The sequence below is a fragment of the Mustela erminea genome, chromosome X, assembly GCF_009829155.1.
Source record: "Mustela erminea isolate mMusErm1 chromosome X, mMusErm1.Pri, whole genome shotgun sequence".
In the NCBI taxonomy this organism is placed as follows: domain Eukaryota; kingdom Metazoa; phylum Chordata; class Mammalia; order Carnivora; family Mustelidae; genus Mustela; species Mustela erminea.
The window spans coordinates 60,138,652-60,166,645 of NC_045635.1; the positions used below are offsets into that span (position 1 = coordinate 60,138,652).

At 37.4% G+C, this 27,994-nt stretch overlaps 1 protein-coding gene across 3 annotated transcripts in view; it reads right to left on the reverse strand.

The window, feature by feature from the left end:
• Nucleotides 1–27,994, reverse strand: part of HDAC8 (histone deacetylase 8) — a 221,868-nt gene that overhangs the window by 89,420 nt on the left and 104,454 nt on the right. The window contains exon 11 of one of the 3 annotated variants that reach the window (XM_032331392.1): nucleotides 25,435–26,806. The exons of the other annotated variants lie outside the window; for them this stretch is intronic. Coding sequence (XP_032187283.1) covers nucleotides 26,747–26,806 — 60 coding nt within the window. The 3' untranslated portion in view covers nucleotides 25,435–26,746. Of the gene's footprint in view, nucleotides 1–25,434; nucleotides 26,807–27,994 lie in introns of those variants that run through there. 3 annotated transcript variants of the gene reach the window in all.

Genomic DNA, 27,994 nt, shown 5'->3' on the forward strand with positions numbered 1-27,994 from the left:
CAAATTTTGAAGTGGTGACCAATGGGGCCTGTCTGCTACAGTTACCCATTGTATATTGAGAAATGGAGACATTAAGGTGCCAAAAAATGACCACCCTAAAATGTCACTAATGTTAAGATAAACTGTAATGTGGGAAACTGTAACATGACTGCTGTGAGCTAATGGTGTAAAGACAGATGCTTTAGATGATGGGGAAAGCAGTATGGGTGGAGGAGAGAAAATCTATCAGTGCATTTCCAGTAATGACCCCAGAGAGGGCTGTCTATTTCTGAACAATGGCTTCTCTGCTTTTGTAGACTGAACTGTTCCTAGTATGGAGGAGGGCAATTTCTCTGGTACGTTAGGGTTGATTAAAAAAATCTGGAGAATACCCAATCCCTTTGGTTTACCAAGCAGCTTTCTAGTCTATAACTGGTTTCATGACTGGAATGACCCCATCAGCCAGGAGAGCCTTATGCAGATGATGAAAGCTGTGTCTTGCCCGATGTATTGCTCATTATAAATGACCCACCTCGAAGTCTGCTTTATACATCAGTCTCCGTGGCTTTGGTTGCCCATTCTCTCATTACCCAGAGACTCACCATCCCGGGGGGGGGGGGGGACTGAAAATAGGAGTGAAATGTGAGGTGGCTAAACTACAGAGAAGACAGGCCAGAGTTTCCCCAAGTGCTGTTCTCCTATGAGGTCTGGTCTGAAGCAGCCAGTGACTTCACCTATTATATTATAGGAATAATCTTATATTTGCACAGTGCTTTTCATTTTCAAAGCACTTTCTTATATATTATCTAATTTTATCATTTTATTTATTATAACTTCTCTAGCTCACACTGCTTGTAAAAACAATAGAATAGTGTAGAATAGTGACAAAGACACCAGAAGAAGCAGTAATATTGTCAGTACGTTGGGGGGTAAAAACCTATCTATGATGGGACCTTGGCAAAATAAATCAACTAAAGAAATAAATGTAGTCAAAGTCTAGACTGCAGTAAGGCCCAGAAATTTAGGGATTGGCTTAGAATGACTCTTTGAGTGGAATAACACAAAACCATGGTTGTAGATGTAGATGAAGACTTGTGAAACATCCAAGTGTAATTAAGGTGATCAGGGCATATCTGAATGATCAGAATGTACTCAAAGAAAGTTGCAATCTAATCATCTTTACTGTAAACTGTCTAAAGAATAATATGTTACAAAAAGGTGGTGCAAGACTTATTTTTGTTTTTTTTTAAGATTTTATTTATTTATTCAACAGAGAGAGATCACAAGCAGGCAGAGAGTTAGGCAGAGAGAGAAGGGGAAGCAGGCTCCCCGCTGAGCAGAGAGCCCGATGCGGAGCTCTATCCCAGGACACCGAGATCGTGACCTGAGCCGAAGGCAGCGGCTTAATCCACTGAGCCACCCAGGCACCCCTAAAAGAGGGATTAGATAGTGAAGATAGGCTACTGTTTGTCCAGCAGTCCCCATTCCTTGCTATGCAGAGTATGGGGGAAGGATGGAAGAGAGAAGTATATGTACTGATCAGTGGCTGGAAAGCAGAGGGAGCTGGGTGGACCATGCATATGACAGACACACATATTGTGGTCCCTAAGGATGTAGACTCAATTATGAAACAGTCCTCTCTATTTATGATCTTTACTATTCCACTTCCTTCACTCTGAATCCATGTTTTATCAAGTAACCCTTTGGTTAGTAACCCCAGGTCCCTTGATCCTGGTAAAGAAATGCCCTTGGAATAGATTAGACTATTGTGGTTAGCTGGCAGTTATATTCTTATGCTGTAAATTTATTTAATTGCAGTATATTTTACATGTCTCCTCCCATTTTTTTAATTGTGAAAACTTTCAGATCTATGGAAAAGCTACAAATGCAGTACAGCAAATTTCAACTTCTTAAACTAAATTTACCAATTTACTGATGGATGTCTAAATACTCTAGCACTATCTATTGAAAAGGCTGTGTTTCCTCTATTGAATTGCTTTCAGATCTTAATAAAAAGTCAATTGGCTGTATTTGTGTGGGTCTGCTTTTGGGATCTCTATTCTGTTTTCTTGATGTATCTATTCCTTTGCCAATACCACACAGTCTTGATTACTGTAGGTTAATATGAAGTCTTTAAATTAGTTGAGTGATTCCGCCTACTTTATCCTTCTTTTGCAAAATTGTTTCAGTTATTCTAGTTCCTTTGTTTTTCTATATAAATTTCATAATAATATTGTATCTTCAAAAACCATGCTGGAATTTTGGTAGGAATTGTATTAAACCTATATATAAGTCTGGCCTCATTGAATGGGTTTGGAAGTATACCATCATGCTCAATTATCTAAAAAGTTTGAGAAGGATTGCTCTTTCTTCTTCCAGTGTTTCATAGAACTCACTGGTAAAGCCATCTTGTCCTGCACTTTTCTTTGTTGGGAGGTTTTTCATTACTAATTTAATTTCTTTACTTGTTACAAGTTTCCTGAGATATTTTACTCCTTCCTGAGTCAGTGCAGGTAATTTGTTTCTTTCTAAGAATCTCATCTAGGCTAGTTTGTTAGCATACAATTGTTAATTGTATTTCCTTATGATCTTTTTTTTTTAATCTTTGTAAGGTTTGTAGTACCTACTTCCAATTCTGATATTAGTTATTTGCATCTTATCTTTTTTTTCTTTATCAGTCTAGCAAAAGTTTTGCCAATTTTGCTGCTGTTCTCAAAGAACCTACTTTTGGTTTTGTTGATTCTCTATATTGTTTTTGTATTTTCTATTTCCTTTAATCTCTGTTCTAATCTTTATTATTTCTTTTCTTTTTTAGATTTAGTTATCTCTTTCTAGTTCCTCAAGGTATAGAGGTAGGTTACTGATTTGATGTCTTCTTTTTATTTATTTATTTTTTAAATTAAAAAATTTTTTTTCAGTGTTCCAAAATTCATTGTTTATGCACCACATCCAGTGCTCCATACAATACGTACCCTCCTTAATACCCACCACCAGGCTCACCAAACCCCCCATGCCTCCAAAACCCTCAGTTTGTTCCTCAGAGTCCACAGTCTCTCATGGTTTGTCTCCCCCTCTGATTTCCCCCAACTCACTTCTCCTCTTCATCTCCCCATGTCCTCTGTGTTATTCCTTATGCTCCATAGGTAAGTGAAACCATAGAATTGACTCTCTCTGCTTGGCTTATTTAACTCAGCATAATCTCCTCCAGTCCCATCCATGTCGATACGAAAGTTGGGTATTCATCCTTTCCGATGGAGGCATACTACTCCATTGTATATATGGACCACATCTTCTTTATCCATCCATCTGTTGAAGGGCATCTTGGTTCTTTCCACAGTTTGGCGACTGTGGCCATTGCTGCTATGAACCTTGGGGTACAGATGGCCCTTCTTTTCACTAAATCTGTATCTTTGGGGTAAATACCCAGTAGTGCAATTTCAGGGTCATAGGGTAGCTCTATTTTTAATTTCTTTTTTTTTTTAAGATTTTATCTATTTATTTGAGAGAGAGAACGAGAGGAGAGAGCATGAGAGGGGAGAGGTCAGAGGGAGAAGCAGACCCCCCACTGAGCAGGGAGCCCAATGTGGGACTAGATCCTGGGACTAGGATGACCTGAGCCAAAGGCAGTTGCTTAACCAACTGAGCCACCCAGGCACCCCCCTATTTTTAATTTCTTAAGGAATCTCCACACTGTTTTCCAAAGTGGCTGCACTAACTTGCATTCCCACCAACAGTGGAAGAGGGTTCCCCTTTCTACACATCCTCCCCAACACTTGTTGTTTACTGTCTTGTTGATTTTGGCTATTCTAACTGGTATAAGGTGGTATCTCAATGTGGTTCTGATTTGAATCTCTCTGATGGCTAATGATGATGAACATTTTTTCATGTGTCTGTTAGCCATTTATATGTCTTCTTTGGAGAAGTGTCAGTTCATGTCTTCTGCCCATTTTTTGACGGGATTATCTGTTTTGTGTGTCTTGAGTTTGAGAAGTTCTTTATAGATCTTGGATATCAGCCCTTTGTCTGTAGTGTCATTTGTGAATATCTTTTCCCATTCCATGGGCTGCCTCTTTGTTTTGTTGACTGTTTCCTTTGCTGTGCAGAAACTTTTGATCTTGATGAAGCATTACCCTGATCCCCAAACCAGGCAAAGACCCCACCAAAAAGGAGAATTTCAGACCAATATCCCTGATGGATATGGATGCCAAGATTCTCAACAAGATCCTAGATAATAGGATCCAACAGTACATTAAAAAGATTATCCACCAGGGCACCTGGGTGGCTCAGTGGGTAAAAGCCTCTGCCTTCGGCTCAGGTCATGATCTCAGGGTCCTGGGATGGAGTCCCATGTCAGGCTCTCTGCTCAGCAGGGAGCCTGATTCCCTTCCTCTCTCTCTGCCTGCCTCTCTGCCTACTTGTGATGTCTGTCTATCAAATGAATAAATAAAATCTTAAAAAAAAAAAAGATTATCCACCATGACCAGGTGGGATTTATCCATGGGATGCAGGTGTGGTTCAACATTTGCAAATCAATCAATGTGACAGAACAAATCAATAAGAGAAGAGAGAAGAACCATATGGTCCTCTCAATTGAAGCAGAAAAAGCATTTGACAAGATACAGCATCCATTCCCGATTAAAACGCTTCAAAGTATAGTGATAGAGGGAACAGTCCTCAACTTCATAAAATCTATCTATGAAAAACCCACAGTGATTATCATTCTCAATGGGGAAAAGCTGACAGCCTTCCCTTTGAGATCAGGAACATGACAAGGATGCCCACTCTCACCACTCTTGTTCAACAAAGTATTAGAAGTCCTAGCAACAGCAACAGCAACAACAAAGGGAAATAAAAGGTATTCAAACTGGCAACGAAGAAGTCAAACTCTCTCTCTTCGCAGATGACATGATTCTTTATATGGAAAACCCCAAAGACTCCAGCTCCAAACTACTAGAACTCAAACAGCAATTCAGTAATGTGGCAAGATACAAAATCGATGTACAGAAATCAGTTGCTTTGTTATACACTAACAATGAAAATATAGAAATGGAAATTAGAGAATTGATTCCATTTACTATAGCACCAAGAACCATAAGATACCTGGGAATAAACCTAACCAAAGAGGTAAAGTTTCTGTACTTGAGGAACTACAGAACACTCATGAAAGAAATTGAAGAACACACAAAAGGATGGAAGAGCATTCCATGCTCATGGATGGGAAGAATAAACATTGTTAAAATGTCTATACTGCCTAGAGAAATCTATACTTTCAATGCCATCCCAATAAAAATTCCACTGGCATTTTTCAAAGAGCTGGAACAAACAATCCTAAAATTTGTATGGAACCAGAAGAGACCCTGAATTGCTAAGGAAATGTTGAAAAAGAAAAACAAAACTGGGGGCATCACATTGCCTGATTTCAAGCTTTACTATAAAGCTGTGATCACCAAGACAGTATGGTACTGGCACAAAAACAGACACATACACCAGTGGAACAGAGTAGAAAGCCCAGATATGGACCCTCAACACTATGGTCAAATAATCTTCAACAAAGCACGAAAAAATATCCAATGGAAAAAAGACAGTCTCTTCAACAAATGGTGCTGGGAAAATTGGACAGTTACGTGTAGAAGAATGAAACTCGACCATTCTCTTACACCATACACAAAGATAAACTCAAAATGGATAAAAGACCTCAACGTGAGGCAGGAATCCATCAGAATTCTAGAGGCGAACATAGGCAGTAACCTCTTCGACATCGGCCACAACAACTTCTTTCAAGACATGTCCCCAAAGGCAAAGAAAACAAAAGCAAAAATGAACTTATGGGACTTCATCAAAGTCTTCTTTTTAATGTAGACACACAGGTATAAATTTCCCTCCGATTATCTCTTGCTGCATCTCAGAAGTTTTGGTACGTTGTGTTTTCGGTTTTATCTATCACAAGGTTTTTTCTAATTTGCATTGTGTTTTCTTCCTTGATCCACTGGTTGTTTTAAGATTGCACTGCTTAATTTCCACATATTTTTGAACTTTTTACTTTTCTTTCTGTTATTGTGTTTTAGCTTTATTCCGTTGTGGTTGGAGAAGAAGTTTGTATAATTTCAATCTTCCTAAATTTATTAAAACTTTTTTTGTGTCCTAACACAAAATGGTTTATCCTGGGGAATGTTTCATGTGCCCTTGAAAATAATATGCATTTTACTGTTATAGAGGGGAATTGCTCTCTATATGTCTGTTTAATTGGTTTAAAATGCTGTTCAAGTCCTCTATTTCTTTACTGCTCTTATGTCTAGATGTTCTATTCATTTTCAAAAGTGGTGTACTGGATGTCTCCAACTATTATAGTACAACAATTTCTCCTCTCAATTGTGGAAATTTTGGCATTCTATATTTTGAGGCTCTGTGTATGGTGCACATAGTTTATAATTGTTATATCTTCCTGATGAATGGATCCTTTTATCAATACATAATATCTTTCTTTGTCTCACATAATAGCTTTTGACTTAACTTCTGTTTTGTCTGGTATTAGTATTGCCACCTAAGCTTTTTTTGGTTACCATATTTGTATGAAAATTTTTTCCCCATTCTTTCACTTTCAACCTACTTGTGTCTTTGGATCTAAAGTGAGTTTCTCATAGATAGCATATAATTGGACCGTGTTTCTTTTTCAGATTCACTTTTTGCAATCTGCTTTTGGTTGGAGACTTTAATCCATTCATATTTAATATATTTACTGATATGGAAGGATTTCTGCCCTTTTGTTATTTGTTTTTTCTTAAACCTTTATACCTTTTTGTCTCTCATGTTCTCCACTACTAGTTTCTTTTGTATTTAACTGATTATTTGCAGTGAACCTTTTTTGTTATCTTCTCATTTTCAGATTAAAAATACATTTATTTTGTAATTACCATGGAGATTACATTTAACACCCCAAATTTATTACACTGTAGTTTAAATAGATACCAACTTAACTTCAATAGCATATAAAAACTCTGCTATTATTCACTTCTGTCCCTGTCCTTATGTTGTTATTGTCACAATTTACAACTTTATATACTGTGTGTTCAGTAACATAGATTTGTAGGTATTTTCTATGCATCTGTCTTTTAAGTCATGTAGGAAATAAAGAGTGGACTTACATACCAAAAATATAATAATACTGGCCTCTATAATTGCCCATGTAGTTCCCTTTATTAGAGATCTTTATTGCTAAATATAGAATTCTTGGTTGACAATTTTTTTTTCTTTTGGTATTTCAAATATGTCATCTAACTCTTCTTGCCTCCATGGTCTCCAATGAGAAGTCAGCTCTTAATCTTATTGAGGATCCCTTGTATGTGACTAGTTGCTTCTCTCTTGCTGCTTTCAACATTCTCTATTTGTCTTTGTCTTTCAACTTTGATTATAATGAGTGTTGTTCTAGATCTATTTACATTATCCTACGTGGCATTCATTGAGATTCTTGGATGTGTAGATAATGTCTTTGATCAAGTTTGGTAAGTTTTTAGCCACTTTTTCAAATATTCTTTTTTTTTAAAGTTTTTTTTTTTAAGATTTTATTTATTTATTTGACAGACAGAGATCACAAGTAGGCAGAGAGGCAGGCAGAGAGAGAGGAGAGAGGAGGAAGCAGGCTCCCTGCTGAGCAGAGGGCCTGATGTGGGGCTCGATCCCAGGACCCTGGGATCATGACCTGAGCTGAAAGCAGAGGCTTTAACCCACTGAGCCACCCAGGCGCCCCTTTTTCAAATATTCTTTCTGACTCTTTCTTTCTCTCTTCTACTGGGACTCCCATGATTTATATGTTGTTCCCCTTGATGGTGTCCCACAGGTCCTTTAGGCTCTGTTCACTTTTCTTTATTCTTTTTTCTTTCTGAACCTTGAACTGGATAATTTCAGTTGTCCTATCTTCAACTTCACTGATTCTATCTTGTGCCTGAATCCTCTACTGAATTTCTAGTGTAGATATTTCCTTGAATTCTAGGAGTTTAAAAGAGACCAACAAATAAAACACCTTTCTAGTCTTTAAGGTTCACTCAGGTCTTTCCTGAGCATGCTAGCCTCCTTGGGCATTTTTGCTTACACATAGGTGCTTTTGATGGCCTTAATTTTCAAAGAAGCACTCCTTGGCTTTTCCTTCTAGGCCTCAGGTTGTCTGTTGCATGTCTCAATTATAATCTTTTCCCTCAGACATCTGTGGGTTATTCATCTACCTTAAGATGTTTCCAAGCAATGCCTGCCACTTTTCTGACCCGAGTTCCAAGTCAGGAAAACAGATAAGTGCCTGGTGTCTTTCACTCAGGTAATCCTTGATGGATTAGAATAGATTTACACAATAATTTTCAAATTAGGTGTGCTCAGGGGGACAAGATGGCGGGGGAGTAGGGGGAGGCGCCTTTTTCAGCCTGTACCCCAAAGTGAGCTGATTACCTACCAAAGAACTCCATTCACCCATAAAATCAGCCTGAGATCAGAATTATACACGTCTGGATCTCTACAGGGGCAGAAGACGCCAGTGGGCAGGTAAAGCGAAGTGGGAATGGCGGACTGATATCAGAAGATAAAAGGGGGAGGGAGCCACCAGAGGCGACCGGTTGGAAAGTAATACCCCAATACGAGCAAGAGTGCCCTGCGTCTGGGGACCAGCATTAACTTGGAGACTGGTTGAAAGCACTCCAAAAGAGCAAAGGATCGTGGGGGGAAATTGGGAATTGGGGCGGCTAGGGACAGGGGCTTAAGTCCCCGGTCCCAGGACAGCTTCCCCGGCACTGAGGCAGAGAGAGTGTGGCGGAGAAACCAGGTCTTGGTCCCTAAGCCGCCAGCGCGCCCAGGAATGCATGGGTTCTAGCTCCTGTGAGGGGATGAGAGCCACGCCAGTTGGCAGAACACGCGAGCCCCACTACAAAGCCTGAGATACACGTGCACGTCCCTCATGCTCCCCTGAGAGAGTCACAAAGGCCCGGTCGGCGCTCTTTGACCCGCGCCATTGTTTCAGAGCCTAAGCCGCGTGCCCCAAACTCTCTCCCCTGACAGAGGTGCGCAAAAGCCCAGCCTGGTGCTTTCGGACCTGCGCCCCGTTCTCAGTGCCTGAGATGCGCGCGCGACCCATAGCCGCCCCTGAAAGAGGTGCGCGCAAGCCGGGCACTCTTAGACTCAGCAAGACCAGGCACTCCCAGCCCGGGCCACTGGGAAAATCTCAGTGTGTGATTGCTGCTTGGAACCTCTCTGACAGTCGGGAGCTCCCAGAGAGCTGCCACTGCCTTGGCTTTGGGTACAAGCAAAAGATCCTGCGTCCCCAGGGTCTGCAACTTGGAGCCTGCTCTGCCAGCGGCCAAGGGGGAACTTATTTAGGCTCTGCACCCAGACTGAGGCCTCTCTCTGAGAGGGAGATCAGGGTGTGGTTGGTTTTCCTCTAAAACTACAAAAACCATCAAAAGTGGTCAAGGTGAGAGAAAAAAAAGTGAACAAACATAAAAACCGCCAGAGAACAAAAGCCTGAAAAAAAAACAGTTTCCTCAGAGCCCACCCCCTTGAGGGGGGTGGGAGGACTTAACTCAGGAAACATCATTGACTGACAACCCACGTGGCAGGCCCCTCCCCCAGAAAACAAACCAAGAAAGAAGAAAAAAAAAAAGAGAAAAAAAAAGGACTACAAGAGAACAACCACTACTTCATAGGAAAACTTTTATTGTTCACTTGTTCCCACTATTCTGGTTAATTTTTTTTTTTTTTACACATAGGTAATTTTTTTAACCTATTTACCATCACATTGAGCTGTACAGTACATCAAATTCCATAATACCCTTCTAACCTGAACTTTTTGATACATACACCTATGTTTTTCTTTTGCATTTTTATTTTTTGAATTCCTTTTTAAAAAAATTTTAGTTTAGTTTAGTCTAGTTTATTCCTTTTATCCAAATTAGGTGTGCTCTATTCCCTCTGAAACCATGTCCTACATGAGGAGGATGGGCTACTGTTTTCATGACTGCTGCCCAACCAGGGGCTAGAATACTAGAATACTAGAAAGCTTTCCTACCATTAAGAAAAAATTAGGTATCTTTTTATTTGTACCATGAACTGTTTCTTTTTCCTTTAATAGTATCCTAGTGGGCACTGCATATGGACTAACATTACATGGTACACCTTTGGATTTGACCCTGAACTTTAATTTGTATTTTGATTAAAGTAGTTTAACAACATGAATATAGTTTACAATGTCAAACATTACCTAAGTCTTATGAGGACAAATAGCAATTCTCTACCTTCTCCAATTTCCAATTTCCACTTCCCAGAAACAGTCACTTTTCACTCTTTTAGCTTTTCCTAGTTTTCTTCTCTATATGTTCAAATAACACAAGAAGGTTGCTAATTATTTTTCAACTTTTGATAAGCTCTACTGGCTCCCTTCTATGGAGGATTAGGATTCAATCCTACTACTGTCTTCACAACCATCTATATACAATTCACCTTATCTCATACTCTCTATTTATTTATCCTCGATCTCTTGGCTAAATTACCATTCAATGTTTAAATTATAGTGACAACAAATACTGCCACAGCTGAACCATGTGCTAAAGTATGACTACTTTTTCTTCCTTGGAAATTATTTTTCTGGGATTAAATATTACCTTACCTTGGATACGTTGCTTAGCTTTCTATGTACTGATCACTATTGTGTATCCATGTCTGTGTACTTATTCCTAACTCATGCAACACTCTGACAGAATAGTAATAGTCCTTTCAGTACTGTCAACCATACCATACAATTTGTAAATCTCATTTTCTCCTCAAGCCTTTCCCTTGGAACTCTCCAATCTGTACTGTTTGAGTTCTAGGCCTTCTGCACAGCTGGTATCTGGGAGTTTCCCTTTACTAACACCTTAAGAAATTCCTGCTGTTCTTTTCTACTTTGGATCCTGTTTCATGGATCACAGGTCTTCTTTTTTTCCAGATTTATTGCCCTCATTTTGTTAGACACTTACTCCAAAGTTCCTGACCTTGCATGTCTGAAAATGTTTATATTCTATCCTGGAAATTGATTGATAGTTTTGCTGGGTATAGAATTCAAGATTGTTAAAGGTATTGGTTCAGAGTCTTCAAACTTTCAGTATTGTTGATAAGTCCAAAGCTATTCTGATTTCTGGAACTTCTAATGTGAAACTTTCTCATTGGGATCTCCTGCTTTTTGGATAGTTTCTTTTCCCTCTTTGTTCTAAAGTTTTATAATGCTGTGTCTTGAGAGTTTTTTTCCTTCATGGTGGTAGGCAACCAATAAATGAACCCTGTCTGTCTGGAAAGTTGTGTCCTTAGGTTTGGGGTGATTTTTAAAAATCACTTCTTTGATAATTTCCTCCCCTTAATTTTCTTCGTTCTCTCAGGAATTATTCTTATTGAATGTTGGACCTCATGAGTTGATTCTCTAACTTTATTTTTCTCTGTTCTATTTCCCACTTTCCTACCTTCTAGTTTTTTTTTTTTAAGAGATTTCTTCAACTGTATCTTCCAATTCTTGGTTGAAATATTTTTGTTTTGTTTTGTTTTTACTATTTTAATCATTTGGAATTGTTCAGTTCAGTGGCATTAAGTACATTCACAATACTGTATAATCATCACCACTATGCATTTCCAGAACTCTTCCATCATCTTAAGCAGAAGTTACATATCCATGAAACAATAACTCCCTATTTCTCCCACCCCCATCCCCCAGTAACCTGTAGGGTAACTTTTGTCTCTTTGTATTTGCCTATTTTAAGTACTTATTATAAGTGGAAGCATACAGTGTTTGCCATTTTGAGTCTGGCTTATTTCACTTAGTATAATATTTATATCTGTGTTATAGTATGTATTAGAGTTTCATTCCTTTTTAAGGCTGAATAAATTACTATTGTATGTATATACCGTATTTTGTTTATCCATTCATTTTTGATGGAGTTTTTGGTAGTTTTCACCTTTTGGCTTTCTTGAATAATGCTGTATCAAATAACATTAATATTTGCTTTCACTTCTTTTGGGTATATACTTAGAAGGGGAATTGCTGGATCATATGGTAATTCTGCTTTTTTATTTTTAAAGATTTTATTTACTTCTTTATTTATTTATTTGAGAGAGAGCGAGAGTGAGTGAGCACTAATGGGGCAAGGAGCAGAGGGAGAGGGACAAGCAGACTCTGAGCTGAGCACAGAGCCCTATGTGGGGCTCAATTCCAGGACCATTAGATCATGACCTGAGCCAAACTCAAGAGTCAGACACTTAACTGACTAAGTTACCCAGGTGCCCCAATTCTATTTATTTTTCTAGGGGAACCATAAAGATGTTTTCCACAGCAGATGTACAATTATATATTCATACCAGCAATGAACAAGAGTTCCAATTTCTCCATATCATCACCAACATTTGTCATTTTCCAATTTTTAAAATAACAGCCATTAAGATGGGGTATAAAGTGGTAACACCCTGGTTTCTTAACATTTTTAAGTGTACTTTTCCTTGATCTGGCATTTGCTTGGTTGCTTATCAATTTTTGATTTTCTAGGGTTCTGACAAAGTTGTTTCTGACAGTTTTTGTTTGCTTCTCTATGTTTCTGTGGGGGGATGACAGTACCTTGGGGTTGTCTACTTCATCATTTTTTATATGATCTTTGTTGGTGTATGTTCCATGAGTGCTTGAAAAGAAGTGTATTTTGCTGTTATAGGATAGTATGTTCTATAAATGTCAATTAGATCCTCTAGGTTGGTGGTAGTAATGAGTTCTTTATCTTTCCTGATTTTCTGTCTTGTTATTCTATTATACCCTTAATAGGAACAGATAAAACTAATTTCTTGCTCCCAGTGAGGATCAGAGAACTTAAGGTAGCTCAGGAAAGGATGTAAGCACGGCTTTCCATGACTTTCCAAGTTTGATGTCTTTCGATTGCAGGTCTGCCTCTCTGCTGCCTCATCTCCCACCAGTCCCACAGATGCCCTACAGATGTAGTAAGCTATTTATATTTCCCCAAGACCATGTGTTCTTTAATGCCTCTCTAGATTTTTATGTGCAATCACTTGTCTTAAAATGTCCCTTCCCTTGAGTACCTTTAAAGATCCAACTCAAATATCACCACCCTTGTAAAGCTTTTGCTGATCACCTAAAGAAATGTGAATATATCTTTCTTTGGAGGTTAATTTACCATGAAGCTAATCATAAATCTTCACAGCCCCTCACTTGGGCAGACCCCTTCTAAGGTCCTGGAAAGGGCCCTAACATTATTTTTACAATTTTTTTTCTAATTTGCGAAGTAAGATACTTAATCACATTTGGTTAAGATTGTTTTCCTCTATCAGACTTCCCCTCTGTGTTGGGTACCACTTGAATAGCTAAAAGGAAGTTGAGTTGTGAACAGATTTAGTGTGGGATTAGTGGGATATTATTTATGTGGTTCACAGTAACTTATGTGTATAGTTAATGTATTGCTAGTGGTAAAGGAATGGCTTCAGGGATGTTCCCGTAGCCCAGTATCCTGACTCACCCAACATCTTCACCCAAAAATGACAGAGCCAGAGGCAATATTGTGATGTGAATGTATTCTATAGTGCCTGGTCTTCGACATATTGGGTAATAGAGCAGACATAGTGTTTGAAATGTACAAAGTCCGAAGTTAGTCTTTGGAAAATTCTTCAAGTCACTGCATTTAAATTTTAAGTGGAGGATTTGTTTTTTAATGATGCCTAGTCAAAATGGAAGTTTTCTCCTTTCAAAAATATAGTCAATATATCATATACAATTATAAATGAACTGTGCTTTTTTTCTTTTCTTGTTGAAATTGTACAACATAGATTGATCATAATTCCTGTTTTTAAGGATCCAAATCTAGCAGTATTACAGAGAGTATGGCTGTGTGTATAGTCACATGTTTTATGCATCCCATCTGCTATGGACTGAATTATGTCCCCCTCTCACCCTCACAAATTCATCTGCTGAAGTCCTAACTCCCAGTGTGACTGTTTTTGGATAAGGCCTTTAGTAGGTAATTAAGGTTAAATGAGGTCATAAAGGTGGGGCCCTAAGCCAGATGGATTGGTGGTTTTTTAAGAAGTAAAAGAGAGATCTTTTACTTTTTCTCCCTCATTTACCATGTATACTCAGACAAAAAGCCATGAAAGACTCACCAGAAACCAAACCTTGCTGGACCTTTATCTGGGACTTCCAGCCTTCAGAACTGTGGGAAATAAATTTCTATTGTTTAAAGCACCCATTCTCTGGTATTTTGTTATGGCAGCCTGGGCACATTAATACACCACCTATTAATAATAAAAGAACAAATCTTGGTCAAGCATGCTAAAGGAATAATTGAATTTTCTTTCTATTCTTTCTATTAAAACTAACATTACAGGGGCACTTGGGTGGCTCAGTGGGTTAAGCTGCTGCCTTCGACTCAGGTCATGATCTCAGGGTCCTGGGATCGAGTCCTGCATCAGGCTCTCTGCTCAGCGGGGAGCCTGCTTCCCTCTCTCTCTCTCTCTGCCTGCCTCTCTACCTACTTGTGATCTGTCTCTGTCAAATAAATAAATAAAATCTTAAAAAAACTAACATTACAAAAACACTTGCAGCTAAAAATATTTAGGAGAAAAGTACTACAGTTGCATCATACATTTAACTAATATGACACATTGGAATGGTTTTGGATTTTGTGAGGTTTGTTATATCTTTCAGCTTAAAAATTTTTTTTAAGTTGTTGCAGTTTCTTTTATCATTCTAAATATTCATTTGTACCTAATTTTATGTTCTGTTTCCTAAATAGCAATCCCCGCCCGCAAAAAACCCGTGTGTACTTCAGACCTACAAAACTTGGATCCATCATTTCTCTCTATAATAGGATTTAAACCAATGTTTATACACCTGTGGCCCCCTTTAGATTGTGAATCTTTCTAGAGCAGAAACTGAGTTTCATTTTTGCTTTTCTAGCACCCACAAGAATCCTGACATATAGTAGTCATTTAATAAATGATTGTTGGTCGAATAATGAACAAACAAATAAATAGAAAGAATGGAGAATGTATGTTAATTAGTTGAGGAAGTGACTAGTTTGGAAGATCCGCTTAGAGGATTTGAGAGAATGAACATGGAGACAAGAGGGAAATAATCAAAATGCCCAAAGAACGCTAGTTCCTTTTTATAAATGATGATTAACCTTCCAGTCTAAGGTCACTTCAGGAACTGAGAAGTACTGCCCACTGACACAATGAGTCTTTAAAAAAAATACAACTAATCCTCTAGTTTCAAAATGGGGGTAAAAGGGATCCACTCTCTTGCCTAAATATCTTTGTAGATCTTCCTTTATTTCCCTCTACTACTCACTCATTAGGCATGTCATCTTGGACCAACCAGCTAACCTCTTTGAGACACAGTTTTCTATAAATGTAGATAAATACCTCACAAGGTTGTTGTGAAGGTTAAATGAAATAAGGCCTGTGGAAACATCCAGTGTAGTACCTGGCATATAGTAGGTGCCCTATAACTATTAGTTTCCTTTCTTTTTTGCTTTTCTCAGTGAGCTCTGTTAATTACCTTTAAGGAAGCAGAATCTCTTTACCTTCCTGGGTCCTCATCCTCTATGGTACTCCTTTAAGGAGAAATTGTTTTCTTTGTCACATTGGAAGAAACTCTATCTCCTTACAGGGATACTCTTCCTCCCTTGGAATTTTTTCCTGGTTATAAAAAAAAAGTCCTAAAGTTTACAAGGCCAACGTGTGATCTAGCAGGAAATGTAGACATCTTTCACTTAATAGTAAAAGGACAAGGAGTCTGGTTCCAATTTGAACAGACATTTTGTTACCTTGGCATGTGCTTAGGGTAGAAGCAGGAAAGCAACAATTAACTAAAGGCGTCTTCCATGCAGTTTTAATTAATTCCTCTGATTTTATTAAATGGTGCAATTTGAAGAGGTTTTGGGCATAAAGCAGCTGGAAAAATTCCCAGTGCCTGGGCCTACCCCCTACTATGTTCTTACTGGGGCTAGGCAAAGATGCTAGCTCCACATCACAGCTAGCAAGCCTCCTTTCAAAAGGTCTGCTTCCTGGAGGTACACACCAGTGAGAAGTAATTGTGGGACAGTATCCCAGAAAGGGGAGTCACTGGCTGCAAAGGTTAGGCGAGAGCACAATGCAGCCAAATGCTTTTGCGTCCATTAAGCCAGCACAGCTGCCGTGTGTGCTGCCAATTCTATTCATAAATGGGCAAAATTCAGGTTGGAAAATTACTTCATGTGGCGTGCATGTAACTGGACTGGAGAAAAAAAAACAAAAAAACTAGAATGGGCAACAGGGTTTCATGTAGTCACTTAAGAACTGAAGGTGAAAGCAAGTGAGAAGAGGTTGCTGCTCCGTGTCATGGTCCTTTCCTGCTGCTGCAGCAGTCAGCACCCCCTTCTTCCATGTGCAAAGGGGAGGATCTTTATTTCTGTTGCTTCCATTTCACCAACAGGCAAGTCAATTAGTTGTAGGACTTAGCTCCTCAAATTTGTTGTGAACATATTAAGGACATATTCTTGGTTTATAAAAACCAAGAAAAATTGCATATAGATAGAACACGATTTCCACAAATTGACTTCTTTCCTCTTTTTAGATGCAAGTTATCTGTGTCTATTTTTATCGTTTTTTCCTTTCTCCTCATTTTAGAGAAGGGGCTATTTTGTATCCTGTCTATGAGTACATCCCTAATATGGGTTCCAGATTTTAGCTCCTCTGGAACCTTAAACTCCTGATTATTTCCTTTCCTCTCTGTCACCTTAAATTCTTTCACTTCATTACATACTACTTGTCAGTTAACAGACCAGCACAGGTCATTTTCCTTGAATAAACAGTTCTCTTGAACCTGTTGCCCCTTGGAATACTGTCTAGGAAAATAAAAGCAAAAGCTTCTTTGCTTTCCCCCCTTAAAGTGTCATCTACCCACTTGCTGCTACTTTCTTTCAAGCAACATTAGAACTAAAAATTGGGTCTGTGAATTGCTTTGCATGGAAGCCTTCCCTCACTCCATCAGGCACTATTATCACATCTTCACTGGGTTCCCACAGCTCTGTGTTCATACTGCTCTTATTGTACAGAGTAACTGAAGCTATAATTGATCAGTTACATTGTATTGTTATTTACCTCTCTGTATTTACATCACTTCTGCTAAATCATGAGTCCCTAAAAGGACATGAAGTGACTTTTACCTTCATGTCCCCAGAAAACAATCTTTCATGATTGGTGCCCAATAAATGCTGAGTGGGAGAAAAGGGGGCTAACAACTACTGAACCATGTCAACGTGCCAGTTTTTCTGAGATAGGTGTCATTATACTTATTTTACCACATAAGGAAACAAGTTTACAGAGGTCAAGGAACTTTTCTAAAGTCATGTAAATATTCGAACTGGAGCTGCAATTCAAATTCCAGTCTGTCTGATTTTAAAATCTATGCCTTTTCTTTCATGCTGCCTCCAATGTCTTACACTGAGTCCAAGTTCTGGTCCCATCAATTTTCTGACCTCTCACAGAGACACCCCAGTACCCTGAACCCTACTTTCTCCTGGTTTGTCCACCTCCTTTTGGCCTCACATCCACATGTGAGGCCAACACATGATTAGACACTGGAACCCTCTTTCAACAACACTTTCAACCTCTTTTGCCTCATATGTCTGGCATAATCACCATTCCAGATCAACCTCTGCACTTTTGCCTTTGCCTTTTCTGTCCTGTCACCACTGAAGGAAACTATCACTGGATAGACAGGTATCACCAATCAGTTTTGAACTTGAGATGCACTTTCCAAGCTTCTTCATTATCCTTTTACTCATTTCTGGTCAGCTCCTTCTATTCTCAATTACTGTTCCAATATTCACCATTTTCCCCAATCCCACTATTGACCTCTCATTTCCTCACTCTTGGACATTTAAGGAAGTTTCATGTTTTTCTATCAAAAAAGCTGAGATGAGCATCCTTATACATATTTCTACTTCACTTCAGAGTTTTTCTTAAACATCAAGCTCCCTGAGTTAGCCCTGCATTTGCTGTTATTTTCTTTACCTTCAATTTACCACTCGAACTACTATTATATCACCTCTGCCTCGTCCACTGTATTGAAATTCCTTTCATCAAGGTCACCAAAGCTTCTGTTTTGCCGAATATAATGCATATGTGTAAGTCCTTAGCTTATGGGACTTCTCAGCTGCATCTGACACAGCTCAGAATTCTCTCCATCTTTTAAACTTTCATCTTTAGTTTGCATGATTCTACTCTAGTTTTCTTCCTGTAAGTATTAGCCAATACTTACTATGTGTTTATTAGTCACTATTCTAAGGGCTTTCATGCATTACATTTACACTTAATCCTTAAACAACTAAGGCTTAAAGAAGTGAAGTAACTTGTCCAAAGTCACATAGCTGGCAAGTGGCAGAGCCTGGAGGATATAAAATCTGGGTCTAGAGTCCATGATTTTAATTTGTGTTATACTGCTGATCCTTAATGTACTTTTTGTCTCCTTTGTGAGCTCATTTTTGCTGGCCCCTTAAATCCTGAAATTCTCCAAGATTCCTCCATTGGCCCTATGGTCTTCTTACACATTCTCCATGGTAATCTCATTTACTTTCTGGTTTTAATCACATGCTTGTAATATGCAGATCTATAGCCAGTCATGACATATCCCCTGGACTTCAAACTCATATCCAACTGCATCTTGGTTAGGATCCACTTGGGTGTTCCATTGACTCTTAATACTCAATGTAAAAAAAAAAAAAGGTTCACTTTTAATGCTCCTCCTCCTGTATTCATCATATAGTAACATCATCTAGTCATCTGAACCAGAAAACATGGTGACATTCTAGATTTCTCCTTCTCCTTTACCCTCAGAATACAATTAATCACCAAGTTGTGCTAATTCTGCTTCCTAAAAATTTCTTAAATCTTTCCCTTGTCTCCAATCCCTATTTCAAACTCTCTTCATCACGTGCCTGATGTATTGTAACAGTCTCCAGCCTGGCCTCTCTTAAACATATCATGAGTCATCTCAAAACATAGATCTGACCATTCACTGCCGTTCCATGACTCAGTACTGCCAACAGGTACATTCTCAGTTCTTTAGCATGATACTTAACAACTTTCTGTGGTTAAAAAGCACTGTCCCTGGAGTTAAACTGCTCAGTCTGAAGCTCAGCTCTGCAGTGTGCAACTTTGGGCAAGGTACCCAATCTCCTTCTGTCTTAGTTTCCACATTTGATTACATGAGATATCCATGTTAGACACTTAGAACACTGCCTGGCATGTAATAGGTGCTCAATAATTGTTAGTTATTGTCAATGGTATGTATCTGGTCTCATCTCCTCCCATTTCCTACCTTAAAGTTTATGTTCTAGTAATATTACATTGTTTATAATTTCCTAAAGGCATCATGCTGTTTCATGGCTGTGTGCCTTTCCTTTGTTGTTTCTTTAATCCCCTATACTTTCACACATTTATATACCTGGCTAATATTCAATTCAGTCTTTAGCTTTGACATCATCTTCAAGATATCTTCTATGACTCCCACACCCCTGCCCCAATCAGACTAATTGTCTTTCTTCTATGACTTCATAGACTCTATGCAGGTCTTTATATAGTTTGGATACTAACCCTTTATTAGATGTGCCATTTGCAAATATCTTCTCCCACTCCATAGGTTGTCTTTTAGTTTTGTTCGTTGTTTCCTTTGCTGTGCAGAAGCTTTTTATTTTTATGTAGTCCCAGTAGCCTGTTCTTGCTTTTATTTTATTTCCCTTGCCTCAGGAGACATATCTAGAAAGATGTTGTTACAGCCAATGTCAGAGAAATTACTGCTTGTGTTCTCTTCTAGGATTTTTATGGTTTCAGGTCTTACATTTAGGTCCTTAATTCAATTTGAGTTTACTTTTGTGTATGGTGTAAGAAAGTGGTCCTATTTCATCTTTTTGCATGTAGCTGTCCAGTTTTCCCAATACCATTTGTTGAAGAGACTTTTTCCCACTGCATATTCTTGTTTCCTTTGTTGAAGATTAACTGACCATATAATTATGGATTTATTTCTGAGCTTTCTATTCTCTTCCATTGATATATATTTCTATTTTTGTGTCAGTACCATACTTACAGATTACTACAGCTTTGTAATATAACTTGAAATCTGGAATTCTGATAGCTCCCATTTTGTTTTCCTTATTCAAGATTGCTTTGGTTATTCAGGGTCTTTTGTGGTTCCATACAAATTTGAGGATTATTTTTGCTCTGTGAAAAATGCTGTTGGATTTTGATAGGGATTGCATTAAATGTGTAGATTGTTTTGGGTAGTGGAGATATTTTAACAGTATGTTTTTGTCCAATCCATGAGCATGGGATGTCTTTCCATTTCTTTATGTTATCTTCAGTTTCTGTCATCAATGTTTTATAGTTTTCAGCATACAGGTCTTTCACCTCTTTGGTTAAGTTTATTCCCGGATATTTTATTATTTTTGGTGCAATTGTAAATGTGATTGTTTACTTAATTTCTCTTTCTGCTGCTTCATTATTAGAGTATAGAGGCAAAATAAGTTTTTGTACATTGATTTTGTATCCTGTGACCTTACTGAATTCATTTATTAGTTCTAGTAGTCTTTTGGTGGGGTCTTTAGTGTTTTTTAAAATTGGTCATTCTTTCCATCTCCACTGCTACTGCTATCATCCCTGAACTGTCATCAGCCTCCTAACTGGTCTCTATAATTCCATTCTTGACACCTCCCCACTCCACACAACACTTGGAATAGTTTTAAAACATATTGAATCACAGCACTCCTCCTGGTTAGAAGCCTTCAGTAACTTTCCACTCTATTAAGAATGAGATCTAACCTCTTGTCACAGCCTACAGGGCCCTGGACAGTCTGGTCTCTGGCTATTCTACCTTATATCCCCTGCTCCTTACTGACTAGCATTAGTTACAGTGACTTTCGTTCAGTACCCAGAACACACTGAACTCTTTCTTAACTCATGGTCTTTGCATATGATTGCCTACTCTGCCTCAGACACTTGCCCTCTGGTTATCTTATGTTTTAACTTGGCTGGCTTTTTCTCATCCTTCAAGTTTAGCCTTAAATGTCACATCTTCAGAGAGGCCTTTCCTAGTGACCCTATATACATCCATTTTTCTCTACCTCTGTACTCTTTGTGCTTCCATCATGGCACTTATCACAATTTATAATTATTTTCACTTATTTTTTACTCACTGGATTGCACATTCCATGATGCCAGAAGCACAGCTATACTGCACACCAGATAGCCTCAGCACCTGGCATAATGCCTGACACATTGTTAGCATTCAATATATATTCCCTGAGCAGACTTAATGACTCGACAAGTCAATCATTCAATTAACAAAACAGAGTGGTGATATCAACTTTCTTGCTGGTCTCTTAGGTAAGAAAAACTGTAACTTCAGCTAGCAACTTAATTGTTGAGATGAATCACCTTGCTTAATCCAGTTGAGAAGTACTATAGGAGAGCTTAATTAAGCAAGAAAAAGATATACTTTTAAAAAGTCTGGTTCTGGGGTGCCTAGGTGGCTCAGTGGATTAAGCCCCTGCCTTTGGCTCAGGTCATGATCTCGGGGTCCTGGGATGGAGTCCCACATCGGGCTCTCTGCTCAGCAGGGAGGCTGCTTCCCTCTATCTCCCTCTGCCTGCCTCTCCATCTACTTGTGATCTCTCTCTGTCAAATAAATAAATAAAATCTTAAAAAAAAAAAAGGTCTGGTTCTTAGTCCCTTTATCCTTGTAAGTAATTCAGGAGTGATAAATGTAATTACTATAAACCAGTGGTTCTCAACAGGGGGAGATTTTGCCTCCCCCTAGGGGACATTTGGCAATGTCTGGGTATATTCTTGGTTATAAATCTGTGCAGGGAGTGTGCTACTGGCATCTAGTGAGTAGAGGGCAGGAATGCAGCATCCTATGAATGTATAGGACAGTCTCCCCATAACAAAGAATTATACCACAAGAAAAGTCAATAATGCGAATACTTTTAAAAAAAGAGAAATAGGACTACCATTTAACTTTGTGAAACATAACAGAATTGCCAAATATAGGTGTTCTAGAGGATTTGTAAAACTTAATAATTGAAGCCATTAATAAGCTCTCATTTCCTAAGATTTACTTCTGTTCTTTAGAGCATATTTCTGTTAGTTTGGTGGTTGTTTTAAACGATGGATCCATTCATTGATGGACTTCAGGAAATTGCTCAGCGTTCTAAACTTGTATCCAATATCATGTAATTATGAGCATTTATCTGGGAGGAGAGACCATCAGGGGTCCATGACCACCCCAAATCCCTGGTATAGAGAGACATTTGTATTGTGTAGATTAGACTTTAAAAAGTTATGTTTTGTGGAATATGTGTTCAGCAAAACACTTAAAAATGCTTAAAAATACAGCAGTCCTTTAGAGGCAGGCAAGTGTGGAAGCTAAGCTTGGTTTCCACCTAGTGGTGAGGGCAATACAGGTTTCATTGGGCTGTTAGGAGACCCTATGGAGTAATTTATATAAGTCCTACTGAGGTGTTAGGCACACAGCAGGTGCTCAAAAAATGTTATTTTACTTCCTTCTCAGAGTTACTGTGAGGATTGAATAAAATAATGTTTTGAGAACTAAATAAAATAATACATAGAGCACATTGTCAGTGAGTAGATGTTTAATATTTATTAAATATTTATTTATTTTCCTCCTATGTATCCTTTATGCCAAAATATTGGGTCTTATTATTCAAAGCAGAGAAAAAGGATAAGCCCAGAAATATGAAAAATTTGAGTTTTAATCCTGGCTCTGCTATTTTTACTAGCTGATTCTGGTCAAGTTATTTTCTGAGTCTTACTTTTCTCACTGGTAAGTGAGGGATAATGCCTACCTCCCAGAATTGCTAAGAGGCATAAATGAGTTAATATAGATAAAGGATCTAACATATAGATATACTTACATGGGATATAATTGGTACTTAATAAATGTTAAGTTCTTTTCTCAAACAGCTCTTAAATTCTACCTCTATAAAACCTTTCTGCAATAGGAGGATTATTTGCTGAATGTCTGGCACAATGACGTTATCTAAATATACAACTCAAATATAAAATTTCTAGTATTCATCTATTTATACTCATATTTGTTCATATAAAATGATAATAATTCATTTAGATATGTTTTCAGCATTTTTGTTCCAGAGGTTTCTGTGTCAGCAAGGGCTCTCAGGCTAAATCTGCACAGCATCCAATACAACAGCATAATGTTCATTTTTAAAAAATTTACTAGGTACTTACTGGGGACCAAATCCTCAATATTAAGGGACTAAAAAGAAACAGGTCCTTGGCTGTGAGTTTTACCAATGTTTCTGACATTAATAATAATAATGTCTAAAATTTAATTTATATTAGTATTATTTATTTATTACATATCCATGGACATATTTATATATATATTACTTAAATATGCCAGCCACTGTTCTAAGCATTTTGTGTAGACCAATACATTTAATCCTCATAATTACCCCTTATTTTATAGGTGAGGAAAATGAGGGACTGATTGGTAAAATAATTTTCTCAACTTGTCTAGTATATATTGTTACTATGATTACTCCCTGGCGCTGGTCTATGAAAGCAGGTCTGTCTGATAAACATATTCATTTAATCTTTATATTTTAATTTCAACAATTTATTTACATTTTGAAAGAAGTTATACATACATGGTAAAAACTTGAAAAGGCACCAAAAGTTATACTATAAAAAGTAAGTCCTGACTTCTGAATTCTGGTAATGATAGAATAGTTTCTATCAGACTAACCATCATGATAAATGGAAGGTAGTAGAGAGTATCCCCAAACAGGCAGAAGCTAGAGGGAATTCAACCCTCAAAAGAAAGGAGCTACACTGGTAAAAGTCACAGTTATATATATTTTATGTGATGTGTGGTAGAGCTCAGGCAGATAGCTGCAGGCTTATTAGCCTAAGGATTTAGAGCACAGAGTTCAGCGTTGCCAGAGCCTCATAAAATAAGATCCAAAATCTCCAGATTCACATAAAAACCCACTCATCATACTATATTATGAACCAGGAAAATCTCAATTTGAATGAGAACACAATCAACAGATGTTAAGACCAAGATGACATACATGTTAGAATTATCTGACAAGGATTTTAAGGCAAACATTACAAAAATGTTTCAAGAAGCAATTACAAGCATGCTAGAAACACAATAAAAAATAGAAAGTATCAATCAAGAAATAGAAAACATAAGGAATGGAAATTTTAGAACTGAAAAATACAATAATCAAAATAAAAAACTTCCTAGATGGGCTTAATAGAAAAATGGAAATGATAAAGAAAAGCATCAATGAATTTGGAAATAGAGCAAGAGAAATCACCTAATCTAAACAACATAGAGAAAACAGTAAAAATAAACAGAGACTTAGGGGCCTGTGGGACAAGAACAAAGTATCAAATATTTATGTCATCAGAATACCAAAAGAAGATAAAGATGAAATTTTAAAAATTTTTTAAAAATGGCTAAAATCCCAAATTTGGGTAAGTCTAATCCTACACATTCAAGAGGCTGAATGAAATCTAAAAAGAATACCCCCCACCAAATCCACTCTTCCAAGTCACATCATACTTAAGTATCTGAAACATAAGGAGAAAAAACAAAAATAAAAACCTGAAAGCAGGTAGAGAGAAATGATGCATCACTTTACATTCTCACCTATATGGAAACAATGACTCAAGTGAAAATGGATTTTCTAATCAAAAGCCATGGAGGCCAGAAGGAAAAGGCACATTTCTTAAGTGCTGAAAGAAAGAACTTCCATCCCCAAATTCTATAGCCAGTGAACATATCCTTCAGTAGAGAAAGAGAAATCAAGCCATTCTTAAGTGAAGGAAAACAAAGATAATTTGTCTTCATCAGATCCATCCTAAAAAAATGACCAAAGGAAATGATAAAAGAAATCTTAGAGCATTAAAAGAAGGAAGAAAGCACAACAGAAATAGTAAAAATATGGCTAAATATAGCAAATTTTCTTTCTCCTCTTGAGTTTTAAAATTATGTTTGATGGTTGAAACAAAAACTATAACAATTTCTAATGTGATTTTCAATGTATATAGTGTAAAATTTTAAAATATTATATTAGAGAGGAAGGTAAAGAGACGTAATTCAGGTAAGGTTTCTACAGTTCACTCAAAGTGGCAAAACACTGATACCAATAAACTGTTTTATGTATATATTTTATGTGTTTATGTATATATTACATATAAGTTAATACACCTAAAGCAACTACTAAAAAAATCTATACAAAGTGATATACTCAAAAACACTATATGTAAATACAAATGGAATTTAAAAAAAAGTCCAAGTAATCCAGAGGAAGACAGGAGGGAAAAACAGGGAACAAACAAAAAACAAATGATAAAATGGTGGATGTAAGTCTTAACATATCAATAACTACATTAAAGGCAAATGATCTAAACATAATGAAATAATTAAAAAATAGAAATTGGTAGAATGGATAAAAAATGACCGAATTATATTTTGTTTACAAGAAAGTCACTTCAAATATGATATATGAGAAACTGAGATAAAACTGATGAAAAAAGATATAATGTGTAAGTGGTAATAAAAAAGCATGAGTGGCAGTTTCATAAAAAAGTACCTTATGCTGGTTAACTAAACATAATAATAAAAGAAATAAACCTATTCTTATCATATGATTCAGCATTTACTTTCCTGGTGTTGATTGCAGACACATGAAAACTTACATCCACAAAAACTGTATAGAAATTTTAATAGCCATAAATCAGAAACAACCCAAAATTGTTCTTAAATGGATAAATGATTAAACGAACTATGGGACCTGTATACCATGGAATACTATTCGGCAATAAAAAGGAATAAAGTACTGAGGCATGGAACAACTTGGACAGCCACCAAGGGAATTATGCTGAATGCAAAAGCCAGTCTCAAAAGGTTACATACTGCATGGTTTGATTTATATCACATACTCTAAATGAAAAAGCTGTAGACATGAAGAAGAGATTAGTGGCTTCCATGGATTAGAGACTGAGTTGAGGGAAGAGAAGGCAGTTATGGTTATAAAAGAGTAGCACACGGGAGGTCTTTGTGGCGATGGAACAGTTCTGCATCCTGACTGTGGTAGTGGTTACATCAATATATATACATGATTAAATTGCATAGAATTAAGTGTGTGCGCGTGCACACACACACAAGTGCATGTAAAATTGATGAAATCTTAGTAAGTAAGGTCTGTGGACTGTACCAATCTTGATCTCCTGATTTTGATATTTTACTATAGTTACATAAGATATTATTATTGGAGGAAACTAAATGAAGGGTACATGAGACTTCTTTGTACTATTTTTGTAATTATCTATGGATCTAAAACTATTTCAAAATGAAGAAGATTAAAAAATAATTGGATGGAATATGATAAAAGATTAATTGGATGGGGTCAATTCAGACTAAATACTAAAGAAGAAAAGAGTAGTAAACTTGAAGCTGTATCAGTAAGAAATTAAGCAAACTGAAGCATAGAGAAAAAAATTGGAAAAAAATGACAAGCACTTTAGTGACTTATAAGACAGTATTAATCAATCTAACACATGTGCAACAGGAGTTTCAGAAAGACAGGAGAGAGGAAAAGAAGGCAAAAAAACAGTCAAGAAATACCAGCCAAGAATTTTCCAAATTATGTCCAAAACTGCAACACACAGATCCAGGAGCTCAGGAAATCCCAAGTAGGATAAATACAAAAGTATACTGGGCCACACCATGGTCAATGTTCTGAAAACCAAAAATAAATTTATAAGGGCAGCCAGAGAACAAAGACATACATAAAAAAAACAAGACTGACTTTGCATTAAAAAAAATGGAGCTAGAAAAAGAAAACTGTTCATCTATAATTTCATATCCAGCAAAAATATTCCTCAAAAATGAAGGTAGAAAAAAACAGAAGCAGGTAAGTAAAAGGGTTCTGCATCTGGCTATGAGGGGAAAGAGGATGTGAAATTATTTTCTCTTTAGAAAAAACTGGAAAATTTACCAAATATAGGAAACTTTTTTTTAGACATTGGACAATATGCAACACGAGACAGTAATCAGAGAGAAAAGAAATACAAATGAAATACCTCCAGCTTTCTGCCAGGAGGTAATCCTTGGACTATGTATGATGAAGGGGGTGGGGGAGATCTAAACAGAGTGTAACTGTCTGAGTAGAGGAAATAGAGATTAGAATTCATAAGGACCAGGGTGGTTAGAAATTGTGGGGATGGAGCTAAGCCATAAAAAGTGTACTAGAGGGGCACCTGGGTGGCTCAGTGGGTTAAAGCCTCTGCCTTCAGCTCAGGGTCCTGGGATCCAGCCCCGCATCGCATCGGGCTCTCTGCTTGGCGGGGAGCCTGCTTCCCCCTTCTCTGCCTCTGCCTGCCTCTCTGCCTACTTGTGATTTCTGTCTGTCAAATAAATAAATAAAATATTTTAAAAAAGTGTACTAGAAATATGCAGAGAGGTTCCCCTTGAGTCTTTTGATGAATACTGATCTGAACATGGATAGGTTAAAACTTTACAAAGACAGTCTAGAAAAATTTTCCCAGTTAACAATTCCTAAGAAGTTGTATGAGGAATACTTCCTAGAGTTCACATGAACTCAAAGAATACAGGGGGGCATCTGTAAAGACTTCAGAGGGGGCATTTCTTTCAAAATGGGCTAAATTAGCCCTAAAGACTACTCAAGACATACTCTGAGCTTAAAAACAAACCTCAAAAGGATCAAACTGATCCACACTAATTTGTCTATCTGAAATAAGTACAATCCTCTATAAATAAGTAACAAAAAATCCAGCACTCAGCAGTGTAAAATTCATAGTTTTGGACATACAGTTTAAAAATTACTAAACATACAAAGAAGCAGGAAAATGTGATCTATAACCTGGAGAAAAATCAGTCAACAGAAACAGACTCAGAAATGACAGA